At 37.2% G+C, this 15,885-nt stretch overlaps 1 protein-coding gene and 1 pseudogene across 2 annotated transcripts in view; both read left to right on the forward strand.

Annotated features, from left to right (window-relative positions):
- GCSAML (germinal center associated signaling and motility like) overlaps positions 1–15,483 on the forward strand; it is a 49,903-nt gene extending 34,420 nt beyond the window's left edge. For both annotated transcript variants that reach the window (XM_078452571.2, XM_078452572.2), the window contains 2 exons: positions 13,827–13,855; positions 14,730–15,483. In XM_078452571.2, coding sequence (XP_078308697.2) covers positions 13,827–13,855; positions 14,730–14,972 — 272 coding nt within the window. In that variant the 3' untranslated portion in view covers positions 14,973–15,483. The remainder of the gene's footprint in view (positions 1–13,826; positions 13,856–14,729) is intronic.
- LOC144615855 (small ribosomal subunit protein uS2B pseudogene) lies at positions 11,195–12,420 on the forward strand (annotated as a pseudogene).
- Positions 15,484–15,885: the final 402 nt, after the last annotated feature.

Below are 15,885 nucleotides of genomic sequence, written 5' to 3' on the forward strand. Positions count from 1 at the left end.
ACCTGGCCCTGGACTTTTGTTTGTTGGGAGGTTTTTGATTACTGTTTGAATTACTTTGCTGGTAATTCATCTTTTCAGGTTTACTCTTTCTTTCTGTTTCAATTTTGGTAATTTATATGTTTCTAGGAATTTTTTCCATTTCTACTAGGTTGTCCAGTTTGCTGGCTGATAGTTTTTTATAATATTCTCTTATAATTGTTATTCTGTGATTTTTCTTATTTTTGCTCTCTCATTTGTGATTTTATTTATTTGAGTCCTTTATCTTTTCTTCTGAGTAGTCTGACCACAGGCTTATCAATTTTACTATTTTTTTCTAAGAACAGCTTCTAGTTTCATTGACCTGTTCTGCTTTTTTCATTGTTTCTATATCATTTATTTCTGCTCTAATCTTTATTATTTCCTCCTCTTCTGGCTTTAGGTTTCACTTGTTGTTCTTTTTCTAGCTCCTTTGGGTGTAAGATTAGGCTGTTGATTTGAAAATTTTCTTGCTTCTTGAGGTAGATCTGCATTGCTCTAAATTCTCTCTAATGACCACTTTTGCTGTATCCAAAAGGTTTTTGACAGTTGTGCTTTCATTTTCACCCTTTTCCATGTACTTTTTAAAAATTTCTTCTTTGATTTCTTGGTTAATCCACTCATTATTTAGTAGCATATCATTTAACTTCCATATATATGTGTTCTGTCCAGATTTTTTCTTTTGGTTGACTTCTAGTTTCATAGTGTTGTGGTCAGAAAAGTTGCATCGTATGATTTCAATCTTTTTCAATTTGTTGAGGTTTGTTTTTTGGCCTAATATGTGATATATTCTGGAGAATGTCATCTGCACTTGAAAAAAATGTGTATTCTGTTGTTTTAGGATGGAATGTTCTGAATATAACTGTCAAGTCCATCTGTCCAGCGTGCTGTTCAAAACCATTGTTTCTTTGTTGATTTTCATTTAGACAACATGTTCATTGATGCAGTGGGGTGTGAAAGTCCCCTGTTGCTATTGTATTATTATCAATTTATTGTTTTATGTTTCTTATTAACTGTTTTATGGATTTGGGAGCACCTATGCTATGTGCATAAATATTTACAATTGTTAGTTCTTCATGCTAGATTGTCCCTGTTATTATTATATAGTGTCCTTTTTTTCTCTTATTACTTATTTTAAAGCTTATTTTGTATGATATAAGTATCATACTCTAACTTTCTTTTGACATCCATTTGCATAATAGATGTTTCTCCCACTCCCTTTCAATTAGCAAGTATCTTTATTTCATTTTTTTTTAATTTTTAAAGAGTTTTATTTATTTTTGAGAGACAAAGAGAGACAGAGCACCAGTAGGGGAGGGGTAGAAAGAGAAGGAGACACAGAATCTGAAGCAGGCTCCAGGCTCTGAGCTGTCAGCACAGAGCCCTATGTGGGGCTCAAACCCATGAACCGTGAGATCATGACCTGAGCTAAAGTCCGCTGCTTAACTGACTGAGCCACCCAGGTGCCCCGAATATCTTTAGTTCTCAAATGAGTCTCTTGTAGGCAGTATATAGATGAGTATTGTCTTTTTTTAAAATCCTTTTGGTCTTTTGATTGGACCATTTAGTTCATTTACATTCAATGTGGTTATTGGTAGATACATATTTATTGCCATTTTATTACTTGTTTTGTGGTTGTTTCTGAATATTTTCTTTGTTACATTCTTGTTCTCCTATAGTTTGCTGATTTTCTTTAGTGTTACATTTAAATTTCTTTTTCCTTATTCTTTGTATTTTTTACTAGTTTTTGATTTGTGGTTAATATTAGGTTTGTATATAACAACTTCTGCATGTAGCAGTCTTATTAAGTTGATGGTTATTTAACTTTGGATCCATTCTTCACTCCTCTCCTCTCCACATTTTGGGTATGTGGTGTCATATTTTCATCTGAGACTATCCTGGTTTATCCAGGTGAGGCCAGTGTAAACACAAAGGTCTTTAAATGGTGTAAGAGAGGAACAGCAGAAACAGTGTCAGAATAATGCAGTAGGAGTAAAATTCAAACAGCCAATGCTGGTTTTATATCACAGGCATTGAAAAAACGGGGCCTATTATCCAAGGACTGAGGCCACCTTCTAGAAGTTAGAAAAGACAAAGAATGTAACTCCCCTAGAGTCTGCACAAATGAGTTCAGCCATATCAATTCCTTGATGTGAGACTCATTTTGTAATTCTGATCTCTAGTATTTTAAGATAATTAACATGTATTGTTTTAACCATCAGGTTTGTGGTAATTGGTTATAGCAGCAAAAGGAGACTAATACAACATGAAACACTGGAGCTAATTTTGCTAATTTTGCCATTGCTGAGATCAATTTCTAGGCATCCATTTTAATTAATGATTAGAAGTGCTTTTAAATCTCTGAGTTGCAGTATTAAGTCCAGACCCTCTGGTAAGTGCACTGATACGAAGACATTCATTTAGTCATATAAAATACATATGCTTTCCTCAAAATCTAGGAATTCATTCAATAACAAAACCATGATGCTGAATTAACACTTTTGTTTTCTTGATTTGGTGTTTTCTTAGCATAATACCTTGCTATTACAATCTACCCCATTTCAAAGACATGTTGGGTCTGATTTTCATTTTGAGGATAAATACATTGAAGTGCTTTTGGTAAGGCATAATCTTTGACTTTCTCACAAGATGATGTCTTCAAGGTTTTCAGTATGAAGAACCTCATTATCCAGTAACAGAAGGAGTGCCTCATCTGACAAAAGCCTTGGAGGTTGGGATTCAGGGTAATTGTAGTCATCAGAAATTCTCCCAGATATTATCATTCTGACTTTAAGAGTCATATTCTTTTCTAATCAATACCCTAACTTTAAATAAGAAATCTACTCTGAATCTTAATTCAACTGGCCTTTAGGGCAGTCATGGCATGTTCCATGTTTTTAACCTGAGACTAAATATGCTTGTTCCTGGAAATTTTAACATCTTCAGCACCAATAATGACAACTACTTCATCCAGTAGTCTGATTTTCTCATCCCCTTTATATGGATAGTTGGTTCTTCAAATTTTTGTTAATGGTATAATTGAATTGTATTAAGGCCGTGTAATTCCCTCAGTTCATGATAATAAAACAGTATTAAGGTTGATATTTTGTCTAATTAAATAATTGTATATGAATACATTTATAAAGTTTTATATATATATATATATACACACACATATATATGTATATGTACGTATATACATACATATATGTTATTCCATACATGAAATCAGTGCATTAGACATGACTTTTTATTTATGAAAAATAGTGAGCTATGAGAAATTATTAACATATTGTTGTTTTGCAGAAACTGTTAAATTTATTTAATACATACAAAGATTTTATGGGTCACCATCAAGTCAATTAAGTTGTAAATTTAAGAATTACTCAATATTCCTCTTATAAATTGGGATTTTTTCCATATTTAGTACTCTGTGACTTTCCTCATTCTATATTGCTAATTTAAAAAATACTAGTTGTGGGGAGCAGGAAAATGGCAGTGGGGGAATCTAGTAGGAGGAATCTAGTCTTCCCTCATTCCACAAACATGACTAGATAAGCAAATTATCCTAAATATCCCACAAATGGAGGGCAAGAGTGACAGAACAAACTCAACAATGAAAGGGAGAGAAGAAACCACAATGAAGAAGGGAGGAAGTGCAGAAATGTAGTTTAGGGGAGAAAAAGATCACGGGTGCTGTAGAAGGGAGGTAGCCATGGTTGCAGAGAAGGATGGGAGAGAGATTAGCAAACAGAGGAATGCACAAGGAGAACATTTCCCCAAAACCATTGTCTTAGAAAATGAGAGCACCTGAATTTTGTGAGTTCTTGCAACCAGTAGGGCCTAAAAGTTGGAATTTTAAATGGCAGCAGGCTGGGCTGACAACCTGGGAGTAGGCAGCATGGAAACAATGATCTGAAGGAGTTGGGGCACACGGGTGGGAGATTATTTGGTCTTCTCAGAATGCATCCCTGAGAGGCAGCTTTCATGGAGACACTTCTCTGGGAACAAAGGATCTGGCCAGTGCCATTTCCATCACCTGCACACCTCAGCATAAGCACAGATCACCTGCAAAAAACAGCATAGTGTAGACACTGGATAATTTGCTTACACCAAGACCAACGTAACTGTGATCTGGTGACCTGCTCTTTTCAGTCACATTTGCCTCACTCCCAGCATGGGACTTCCCCAGAAGACCAGCTAAAACCCCTTCCCACACCATGTTTCCCAATAAAACAAGAGAGTTCTGCAGGGCCTCACTTCCAGTGGTACTGGTGTCGTTTCATTACACAAGCAGATCAAAGCACACCTAGTTAAAACTCACCACATTCTGACTAGGGACAAAATACTGATGATTGCAGGCAAGGAGAGCCTCTACAGATGACTGTCATGAAGGATGGAGCAGCCAGAAGACAAGAGCAGAGCACACACAGCACACACAACACACTCCCTGAGGTGCTAGCCACTACCTAACTTCTTTTTCACAAGGCCATTACTTTCAGGAATAGGAGACATAAGTGGCTTTTCTAACACACAAAAGAAGTCAGAGTCTTAGACAAAATGTGAAGACAGAGGAATTTATCCCAAATGAAAGAACAACATAAAGCCTTGGCCAGAGATCTAAGTGAAACGTATATAAGTAACATGCCTGATATAGAATTCAAGGCAATGATCATATAGATACTCACTGGGCTTGAGAAAAGAATAGAAGACAACAGTGAGACCCTTACCACAGGGACAAAACAAAAAACAATAATCAGATATGAAGGATGAAATAAACAAGATTAAAAACGCAGTTGATGCAAGGAGCAGCAGGGTAGAAGAGTCAGAGGAATGAATTAATGGTCTGTGAGACAAAGTAATGGAATGCGATGAAGCTGAACAAAGACAGAAGGAAGAATTATGCAAAAGGAGAATACATTTAGGGAACCCAGTGACTCCATCAAATATAATAACATTCATATCATAGTAGTTCTAAAAGAAGAAAAGAGAGAAAGGGGCATAAAAAATTTACTTGAAGAAATAATGGCTGAAACCTTCCCTCATCTGGGGAAGGAAACAGACATCCAGAGCCAGGAGACACAGAGAACTCCCTTCAAAATCAATAAATGCCAACCAACACCAAGACATTGTAAATACATTTGCAAAATAGAGCAATAAAGAGAAAATCATAAAAGCAGCAAGACAAAAGAAGTTCTTAACTTACATGGAGGGCCATAACACTAGGTGGAGATTTCTTAACAGAAACTTGGTAGGCCAGAGGGAGTGGCATGCTATTTAAAACATGATAAATGGAAAAATCTGCATCCAAGAATACTTTCTCCACCAGGACTGTCTTTCAGAATAGAAGGAGTGATAATGAGTTTACCAGACACAAAAGCATGAGAGGAGTTTGTGACCTTTGAACCAGCCTTGCAAGAAATATTAAAGAGGACTCTTTTTTTTTGTTTTTAAACTGAAATTTTGTTTTTTTTCAATACATGCAGTTTATTGTCAAATTGGTTTCCATACAACACCCAGTGCTCATCCCAAAAGGTGCCCTCCTCAATACCCATCACCCACCCTCCCCTCCCTCCCACCCCCCATCAACCCTCAGTTTGTTCTCAGTTTTTAAGAGTCTCTTATGCTTTGGCTCTCTCCCACTCTAACCTCCTTTTTTTCCCTTTCCCTCCCCCATGGGTTTCTGTTAAGTTTCTCAGAATCCACATAAGAGTGAAAACATATGGTATCTGTCTTTCTCTGTATGGCTTATTTCACTTAGCATCACACTCTCCAGTTCCATCCACGTTGCTACAAAGGGCCATATTTCATTCTTTCTCATTGCCACATAGTACTCCATTGTGTATATAAATCACAATTTCTTTATCCATTCATCAGTTGATGGACATTTAGGCTCTTTCCATAATTTGGCTATTGTTGAGAGTGCTGCTATAAACATTGGGGTACAAGTGCCCCTATGCATCAGTACTCCTGTATCCCTTGGGTAAATTCCTAGCAGTGCTACTGCTGGGTCATAGGGTAGGTCTATTTTTAATTTTTAGAGGAACCTCCACACTGTTTTCCAGAGTGGCTTCACCAGTTTGCATTCCCACCAACAGTGCAAGAGGGTTCCCGTTTCTCCACATCCTCTCCAGCATCTATAGTCTCCTGATTTGTTCATTTTGGCCACTCTGACTGGCGTGAGGTGATATCTGAGTGTGGTTTTGATTTATATTTCCCTGATGAGGAGCGACGTTGAGCATCTTTTCATTTGCCTGTTGGCCATCCGGATGTCTTCTTTAGAGAAGTGTCTATTCATGTTTTCTGCCCATTTCTTCACTGGGTTATTTGTTTTTCGGGTGTGGAGTTTGGTGAGCTCTTTATAGATTTTGGATACAAGCCCTTTGTCCGATATGTCATTTGCAAACATCTTTTCCCATTCTGTTGGTTGTCTTTTAGTTTTGTTGGTTGTTTCCTTTGCTGTGCATAAGCTTTTTATCTTCATAAGGTCCCAGTAGTTCATTTTTGTTTTTAATTCCTTTGCCTTTGGGGATGTGTCAAGTAAGAAATTGCTATGGCTGAGGTCAGAGAGGTCTTTTCCTGCTTTCTCCTCTAGGGTTTGGAAGGTTTCCTGTCTCACATTCAGGATCTTTATCCATATTGAGTTTATTTTTGTGAATGGTGTGAGAAAGTGGTCTAGTTTCAACCTTCTGCATGTTGCTGTCCAGTTCTCCCAGCCCCATTTGTTAAAGAGACTGTCTTTTTTCCATTGGATGTTCTCACCTGCTTTGTCAAAGATTAGTTGGCCATACGTTTGTGGGTCTAGTTCTGGGGTTTCTATTCTATTCCATTGGTCTATGTGTCTGTTTTTGTGCCAATACCATATTGTCTTGATGATGACAGCTTTGTAGTCGAGGCTAAAGTCTGGGATTGTGATGCCTCCTGCTTTGGTCTTCTACTTCAAAATTACTTTGGCTATTCAGGGCCTTTTGTGGTTCCATATGAATTTTAGGATTTCTTGTTCTAGTTTCGAGAAGAATGCTGGTGCAATTTTCATTGGGATTGCATTGAATGTGTAGATAGCTTTGGGTAGTATTGATATTTTCACAATATTTATTCTTCCAATCCATGAGCATGGAATGTTTTTCCATTTCTTTATATCTTCTTCAATTTCTTTCATAAGCTTTCTATAGTTTTCAGCATACAGATCTTATACATCTTTGGTTAGATTTGCTCCTAGGTATTTTATGCTTCTTGGTGCAATTGTGAACGGGATCAGTTTCTTTATTTGTCTTTCTGTTGCTTCATTATTAGTGTATAAGAATGCCACGGATTTCTGTACAAAAATTTTGTATCCTGCGACTTTGCTGAATTCATGTATCAGTTCTAGCAGACTTTTGGTGGAGTCTATCAGATTTTCCATGTATAATATCATGTCATCTGCAAAAAGTGAAAGCTTGACTTCATCCTTGCCAATTTTGATGCCTTTGATTTCCTTTTGTTGTCTGATTGCTGATGCTAGAACTTCCAACACTATGTTAAACAACACCGGTGAGAGTGAGCATTCCTGTCGTGTTCCTGATCTCAAGGAAAAAGCTCTCAGTTTTTCCCCATTGAGGATGATGTTAGCTGTGGGCTTTTCATAAATGGCTTTTATGATCTCTAAGTATGTTCCTTCTATCCCGAGTTTCTCGAGGGTTTTTATTAAGAAAGGGTGCTGAATTTTGTCAAATGCCTTTTCTGCATCGATTGACAGGATCATATGGTTCTTATCTTTTCTTTTATTAATGTGATGTATCACGTTGATTGATTTGTGAATGTTGAACCAGCCCTGCATCCCAGGAATGAATCCCACTTGATCATTGTGAATAATTCTTTGTATATGCTGTTGAATTCGATTTGCTAGTATCTTATGGAGATTTTTTGCATCCATCTTCATCAAGGATATTGGTCAGTAGTTCTCTTTTGTTACTGGGTCTCTGTCTGGTTTAGGAATCAAAGTAATACTAGCTTCATAGAATGAGTCTGGAAGTTTTCCTTCCCTTTCTATTTTTTGGAATAGCTTGAGAAGGATAGGTATTATCTCTGCTTTAAATGTCTGGTAGAACTCCCCTGGGAAGCCATCTGGCCCTGGACTCTTCTTTGTTGGGAGATTTTTGATAACCGATTCAATTTCTTCGCTGGTTATGGGTCTGTTCAAGCTTTCTATTTCCTCCTGATTGAGTTTTGGAAGAGTGTGGGTGTTTAGGAATTTGTCCATTTCTTCCAGGTTGTCCAGTTTGTTGGCATATAATTTTTCATAGTATTCCCTGATAATTGCTTGTATCTCTGAGGGATTGGTTGTAATAATTCTATTTTCATTCACAATTTTATCTATTTGGGTCATCTCCCTTTTCTTTTTGAGAAGCCTGGCTAGAGGGTTATCAATTTTGTTTATGTTTAAAAAAAAAATAACTCCTGGTTTCATTGATCTGCTCTACAGTTTTTTTTAGATTCGATATTGTTTATTTCTGCTCTGATCTTTCTTATTTCTCTTCTTCTGCTGGGTTTAGGCTGTCTTTGCTCTTCTGCTTCTATTTCCTTTAAGTGTGCTGTTAGATTTTTATTTGGGATTTTTCTTGTTTCTGGAGATAGGCCTGGATTGCAATGTATTTTCCTCTCAGGACTGCCTTCACTGCATCCCAAAGCATTTGGATTGTTGTATTTTCATTTTCGTTTGTTTGCATACATTTTTTAATTTCTTGTCTAATTGCCTGGCTGACCCACTCATTCGTTAGTAGGGTGTTCTTTAACCTCCATGCTTTTGGAGGTTTTCAAGACTTTTTCCTGTGGTTGATTTCAAGTTTCATAGCATTGTGGTCTGAAAGTATGCATGGTATGATTTCAATTCTTGTATACTTATGAAGGGCTGTTTTGTGACCCAGTATATGATCTGTCTTGGAGAATATTCCATGTGCACTCAAGAAGAAAGTATATTCTGTTGCTTTGGGATGCAGATTTCTAAATATATCTGTCAAGTCCATCTGATCCAATGTATCATTCAGGGCCCTTGTTTCTTTATTGACCATGTGTCTTGATGATCTATCCATTTCTGTAAATGGGGTGTTCAAGTCCCCTGCAATTACTACATTCTTATCAGTAAGGTTGGTTATGTTCACGAGTAATGTTTTATATATTTGGGGGCTCCTGTATTCGGTGCATAGACATTTATAATTGTTAGCTCTTCCTGATGGATAGACCCTGTGATTATTCCATAATGTCCTTCTTCATCTCTTGTTACAGCCTTTAATTTAAAGTCTAGTTTGTCTGATATAAGTATGGGTACTCCAGCTTTCTTTTGACTTCCAGTAGCATGACGAATAGTTCTCCATCCCCTCACTCTCGATCTGAAGGTGTCCTCAGGTCTAAAATGAGTCTCTTGTAGACAGCAAATAGATGGGTTTTGTTTTTTTATCCATTCTGATACCCTATGTCTTTTGGTTGGCACATTTATCCATTTACATTCAGTGTTATTATAGAAAGATATGGGTTTAGGGTCATTGTGATGTCCATAGTTTTCATGCTTGTAGCGATGTCTCTGCTACTTTGTCTCACAGGATCCCCCTTAGGATCTCTTGTAGGGCTGGTTTTGTGGTGACGAATTCCTTCAGTTTTGTTTGTGTGGGAAGACCTTTATCTCTCCTTCTATTCTAAATGACAGACTTGCTGGATAAAGGATTCTCGGCTGCATATTTTTTCTGTTCATTACATTGAAGATCTCCTGCCATTCCTTTCTGGCCTGCCAAGTTTCAGTAGAGAGATCAGTCACGAGTCTTATAGGTCTCCCTTTATATGTTAGAGCACGTTTATCTCTAGCTGCTTTCAGAATTTGCTCTTTATCCTTGTATTTTGCCAGTTTCACTATGATATGTTGTGCAGAAGATCGATTCAAGTTACGTCTGAAGGGAGTCCTCTGTGCCTCTTGGATTTCAATGCCTTTTTCCTTCCCCAGATCAGGGAAGTTCTCAGCTATGATTTCTTCAAGTACACCTTCAGCACCTTTCCCTCTCTCTTCCTCCTCTGGAATACCAATTATGCGCAGATTATTTCTCTTTAGTGCATCACTTAGTTATCTAATTTTACCCTCATACTCCTGGATTTTATCTCTCTTTTTCTCAGCTTCTTCTTTTTCCATAATTTTATCTTCTAGTTCACCTATTCTCTCCTCTGCCTCTTCAATCCGAGCCTTGGTTGTCTCCATTTTATTTTGCAGCTCATAAATAGCATTTTTTAGCTCCTCCTGGCTGTTCCTTATTCCCTGGATCTCTGTAGCAATAGATTCTCTGCTGTCCTTTATACTGTTTTCAAGCCCAGTGATTAATTTTATGGCTATTATTCTAAATTCACTTTCTGTTATATTGTTTAAATCATTTTTGATCAGTTCGTTACCTGTTGTTTTTTCCTGGACGTTTTTTGAGGGGAATTCTTCCGTTTGGTCATTTTGGATTGTCCCTGGAGTGGTGTGGAACTGAGGGGCACTTCCTCTGTGCTGTCTTGAATAACTTGCATTGGTGGGCGGGGCCACAGTCAGGCCTGATGTCTGCCCCCAGCCCACTGCTGGGGCCACAGTCAGACTGGTGTGTGCCTTCTCTTCCCCTCTCCTAGGGGCGGGATTCACTGTGGGGTTGTGTGGCCCATCTGGGCTACTTGCACACTGCCAGGCTTGTGGTGCTGGGGATCTGGCTTATTACCTGGGGTGGATCAGCTAGGTGCACAAGCGGGAGGGGCAGGCTCAGCTCGCTTTTCCTTCGGAGATCCGCTTCGGGAGGGGCCCTCTTCTGTGGGCCTCTCATCTGCACTTGGCTCTGTGAACTCCATTCTGCTAGTCTTCTGGCGGTTTTCTGGGTTATTTAGGCAGGTGTAAGTGGAATCTAAGTGATCAGCAGGATGCGTGGTGGGCCCAGCGCCCTCCTACGCTGCCATCTTCCCAGCTGCCTCTGAAATTTTGTCCCGCTGAGTCTAAAGAGGACTCTTTAAGTGGAAAGGAGAGATCTCAAGTGACAGTGTAAACACATGAAACAGAAAAGTAGTAAAAATGAATATTTCTATAAAATTTGGTCAAGGAACTCACACTAAAAAAAAAGGTTATAAAATATGATAACATAAAACAGGGGAAGGAAGGGGAAAAATGGGGTGAAACTTGAATGACTATCAACTTAATATAGATTTCAATTTGAAGAAGAGTTTGTATACAAATGTAATAGTAACCATATAGTAAGTACCAGTAGTAAACATGCAAACAATAAAGAGAAAAAATCCAAATATACCATTAAAGAAAATCAGGAAAGCATAGAAAGACAAGCAAGGATCAGAGAAAATCTCCAGAAACAAGCACAAAATAAGTAATAAAATGGCAATAAATACATATCTATCAATAATTATTTTGAATGTAAATGGACTAAATACTTCACTCCAAACACATGAAGTGTCAGAATGGATTAAAAAAATAAAGACCCATCCCTTTCCATGCTACCCAGGGAGGCATTCATATGATATTGCATTCTAGTCATAACTTAAAGGGAAAAATCCAGAGACTTGATGTCCTGCAAATGAATGAGGAGGATGTCCTCAAATTCCTTGTGGCAGGAACCCATATAGGTGGCACCAACCTTGACTTCCAAATGGAACAGTACATCTACAAAAGAAAAATTAATGGCATCTATGTCAAAGATCTGAAGAGAACCTGAGAGAATCTTCTGCTGGCAGCTTGTGCCTGTGTTGCCATTGAAAACCTGGCTGATGTCAGTGTTATCCCATCCAGGAGTACTGGCCAGCGAGCTGGGCTGCAGTGTGTTGATGCTACTGGAGCCACACTTATTGCTGGCCATTTCATTTTTAGAAACTTCACTAACTAGATCCAGGAGGTCTTCTGGGAACCAAGACCTCTGATGGCTACTGATCCCAGGGCTGACAACCAGATCTCACAGAGGCATCTTATGTTAACCTGCCTACCATCGCTCTGTGTAACACAGACTCTCCTCTGCACTATGTGGACATTGCCATCTTGTGCAACAATAGGGAGCTCACTAAATGGGTCTGATCTGGTGGATGCTTGCCCAGGAAGTTGTCTGAATGAATGATATCATAGCCTGTGAACACTTATGGGATATCATACCTGATCTCTACTTCTACAGAGATCCTGAAAAGAAAGAGCACACCTCTGCTGAAAAGACTGTGATCAAGGAGCAATTTCCAGGTGAATGTACTTTTTCACCTCCTGAGTTCACTCATCCTGAAGTCGCAGACTGCCCTGAAGGCATGCAGGTGCCCTCTGCGCCTATTCAGCAGTTCCCTACTGAAGATTGGAGTACTCAGCTTGCCACTGAAAACTAGTCTGCAGATCCCACTGTTCAGGCTGCTGAATGGGTAGGAACAGCCATTGAGTGATTTTAAGTTGCTCTTCCAAAAGACTGAAAGTGAAGGGCTGGAGAAACATTTATCATGCAAATGTATGTCAAAAGAAAGCCAGAGTAGCAATACTTATATTGGACAATTTATACTTTAAAACAAACACTATAACTTTTTGGAGAACCTCCGTACTGTTTTCTACAGTTGCTGCACCAGTTTGCATCCCCACCAACAGTGCAAGAAGGTTCCCCTTTTTCCACATCCTCACCAACACCTGTTGTTTTGTGTGTTGTTAATTTTAGCCATTCTGACAGGTATGAGGTGGTATCAACGTGGTTTTAATTTGTATTAACCTGATAATGAGTGATGTTAAGCATATTTTCATGTGTCTGTTGGTCATCTGGATGTCTTCTTTGGAAAAATGTCTATTCAAGTCTTCTGCCCATTTTGTAATTGGATTATGTTTTTTGGGTATTGAGTTTTATAAGTTCTTAATATTTTTTAGGTATAAAACCTTATCAAATATGTCATTTGTAAATATCTTCTATCATTTTGTAGGTTACCTTTTTAGTTTTGTAACCTCTCTGGCATTGTCTGTAGCAAGTTCTTTCTAGATATGTCTCCTGAGGCAAGGAAATGAAAAACCAAAATAAACTCTTAAAAATTGACATGAACAAGTGAATATATAAGTATCTAAAAAATGGTACTTGTGAATCTAAACAACAAAAATACAAACTACTTCATCATTGACAGATATAATTAGCTTGAATATATTTGTATTTAATTTGAAATAGTTAATCTTGTTATTTGAGTATCTATCTCTATGATTGCTTATCTTTAAAAATTATATGGGGTGTCTGGGTGGCTCAGTCGGTTAAGCATCCGACTGTGGCTCAGGTAATTATCTCGCAGTTTGCAAGTTCAAGCCCTACATCAGACTCTGTGCTGACAGCTCAGAGTCTGGAGTCTGCTTCAGATTCTTTGTCTCCTGCTCTCTCTTTGCTCCTCCCCTGCTTGCACTCTGTCTCTCCCTTTCTCAAAAGTTAGTAAACTTTACAAAATTAAAAAAATACATATGATTTCCCTGTGATACTTTAATCAAATTTATATCCTAAATTTCATATGTAATTTTTTTTTTCTTTGAACTTCCCATACTTTATTTTTATGGCATGTTTGTGGAGAAAATTTTATTACCCAATTCCAAAATCCACATTTATTCAGCAAATATGGTGCATGTCACTTACACAAAAACATAGTATTAATGCTTCCTGAACATATATTCTTTCTTGATCTTGTCATTCAGGTCTGAGAACCTCCATAACAATGTGAGATAATGTCACATGCTTAGATGATGGGCTTCTTTGCAGTTAGATCACTGTATTGAAAACCTTTTCCCCCTAACTTGTGATAGTCCAAAAATGTCAATTTTTGTTTTTATCCTTTAGGCAAAGAAGTTTTATCTGCCTCTAATCAGGTAATAAAAATATTAACTTGTGTGATAAATGTCAAAATACAGATGACTTCATTTAAGGGTAGCTATAGGTCCTTCTGATAATTTCTGAATGAGCTTGTAAAGCACTTTATGTTTTAAATAATTTTCCTTATATTTTTAATGCAAAAATTGTAAAATTAAAAAATATATATATTTTAACTGATTTAAATGATTGGCAAGTTTGTTGTTGTCCTTATTGTTGTCCTAATTCTACTGAAGCTTATCATTTTAATTTTCAAAACTACTGTAACAAAAATAAAATTAAGTTAATTTACACTTATAATTTGACCACTAAAAACATTAATTCTTTTCAGCTTTTCATATTGCCTTCTAATGTTTAAACCCAGGAATTAGCATTTATATTTACAAACATGGTGGACCACATGGTGGTTAATAGACACATAAAGAATGTTTATTCCTTTTAATACTATATCACAAGCATTTTATTGATTTAATTATAATGCAGTATTTTAATGTTTTCCATTTTTTTTCATGGTCTATGCAACAAAAATGTATTTAAGGTCAAAATTTTAATCGTATTTTGTCTTATGACACTTTATTTTTTATGTAGTTTGACTACTTATTGACATATAATTATTGCATATATTATGTCTGAATATTTGTGACTTAATGTATATCATTACTTTTTTAAAAAAATATTCAGAAGGATAATAGTATCCTTCTTTTCCCTTTTAATATTTGAAGTGAAATGAAAGCATAATGAGTAGTAGTTTGGATACCTAATGTAAGATCACCATCAGACAAGAAGAAACAAAGGGCAGATGTTGAGCGCAAATTTGATAGATGATCCTGGATCCTTTATTTATTATTATTTTTATTTTTCTGTGCTTGGCAGGAACATGAGAATGGCAGTGGTTCTGAGGACGTGTGCTACACTGTCATTAGTCACAGTTCCTATCGGAGGCCCTCCCTGAGCTCCAACGATGATGGTTATGAGAATATCGACTCCACCACAAAGACAGTGAAGCCATTTAGAAATGGGCCTGAAACAGAATATGCTCTTCTCAGGATGACTTGTGCTACTAGGCCTTCTTCCTGTACCGCTGACCATGATTATGAACTTGTGCTTCCCCACTAGAAATCTCATGCTTCCACTAAAAAAGATGATACAAACTAGTAGCCTCCAAAGGAGTGTTTCTGCATCTCTGAAACATGACATCTTTGTGGTTTTGGTTAAGCCATATAAATTGACATAAGGTTATAGAGTATTCTACATTTCTTTGTAAGGTTTGAAGACATGGAAATGGTGGAATCTTCCTAGGGCATTGAACATCCCTCAATATATGACCTAACATCCAATTCCAACACTGCTCTACAAATTTCAAATGACAAAATTTCCACTCATAATCTATTTCATTTTTGAGGTATAATCTACTCAATAAACTTTTACAATATAAGACCAGACCATTTGTTAACCTGATTTTTACTTAAATTTTGACTTTTTTCACATATTGGAAGTTTTTGCTTCCAACTGTGACTGAGGTCACAGTTCAAAAATCCATAGGTTTTGATATTGACCTTTCTGAGAGGAGAAGCTGGGAGTCATTATAAAAGAATAAATGTTTCAAATTTAGTTGCTTATTGTATTTTCCTCCAATGGTAAATCAAGATTCAAAGTTTAGTAAAAAACAAATATAAGGTTTGTGCATATAGCTTTGCTCACAACATACTAATTAATTTAATCTATGACTAGCTACTTCTGCTGAAGGAAGGTGAAGAGTTTTGTCTTAAAATTCAGTATATTGGATTTCTGGGAAGATGGCAGGCCTAGGAAGATCCTGAGATCACTTCGCCCCACAGAGACATTGAGATAACAGACACATCAATGCAACCAACTCTGAAAAGGTCCTGAAGACTGGGAGAACAGATCTTCCATAGTTAATCATAAAGAGGAGGCCATATTGAAAAAGGTAGAAAAGGAAGATACATAGTTGGGAAACAAATACTTGTTGCCTTTGGAAACAAGTGGGTTTATATAGTCAGTGGGCCTT

Source organism: Panthera onca, chromosome A1 (genome assembly GCF_046562875.1).
Source record: "Panthera onca isolate mPanOnc1 chromosome A1, mPanOnc1 haplotype 2, whole genome shotgun sequence".
Lineage (NCBI taxonomy): Eukaryota > Metazoa > Chordata > Mammalia > Carnivora > Felidae > Panthera > Panthera onca.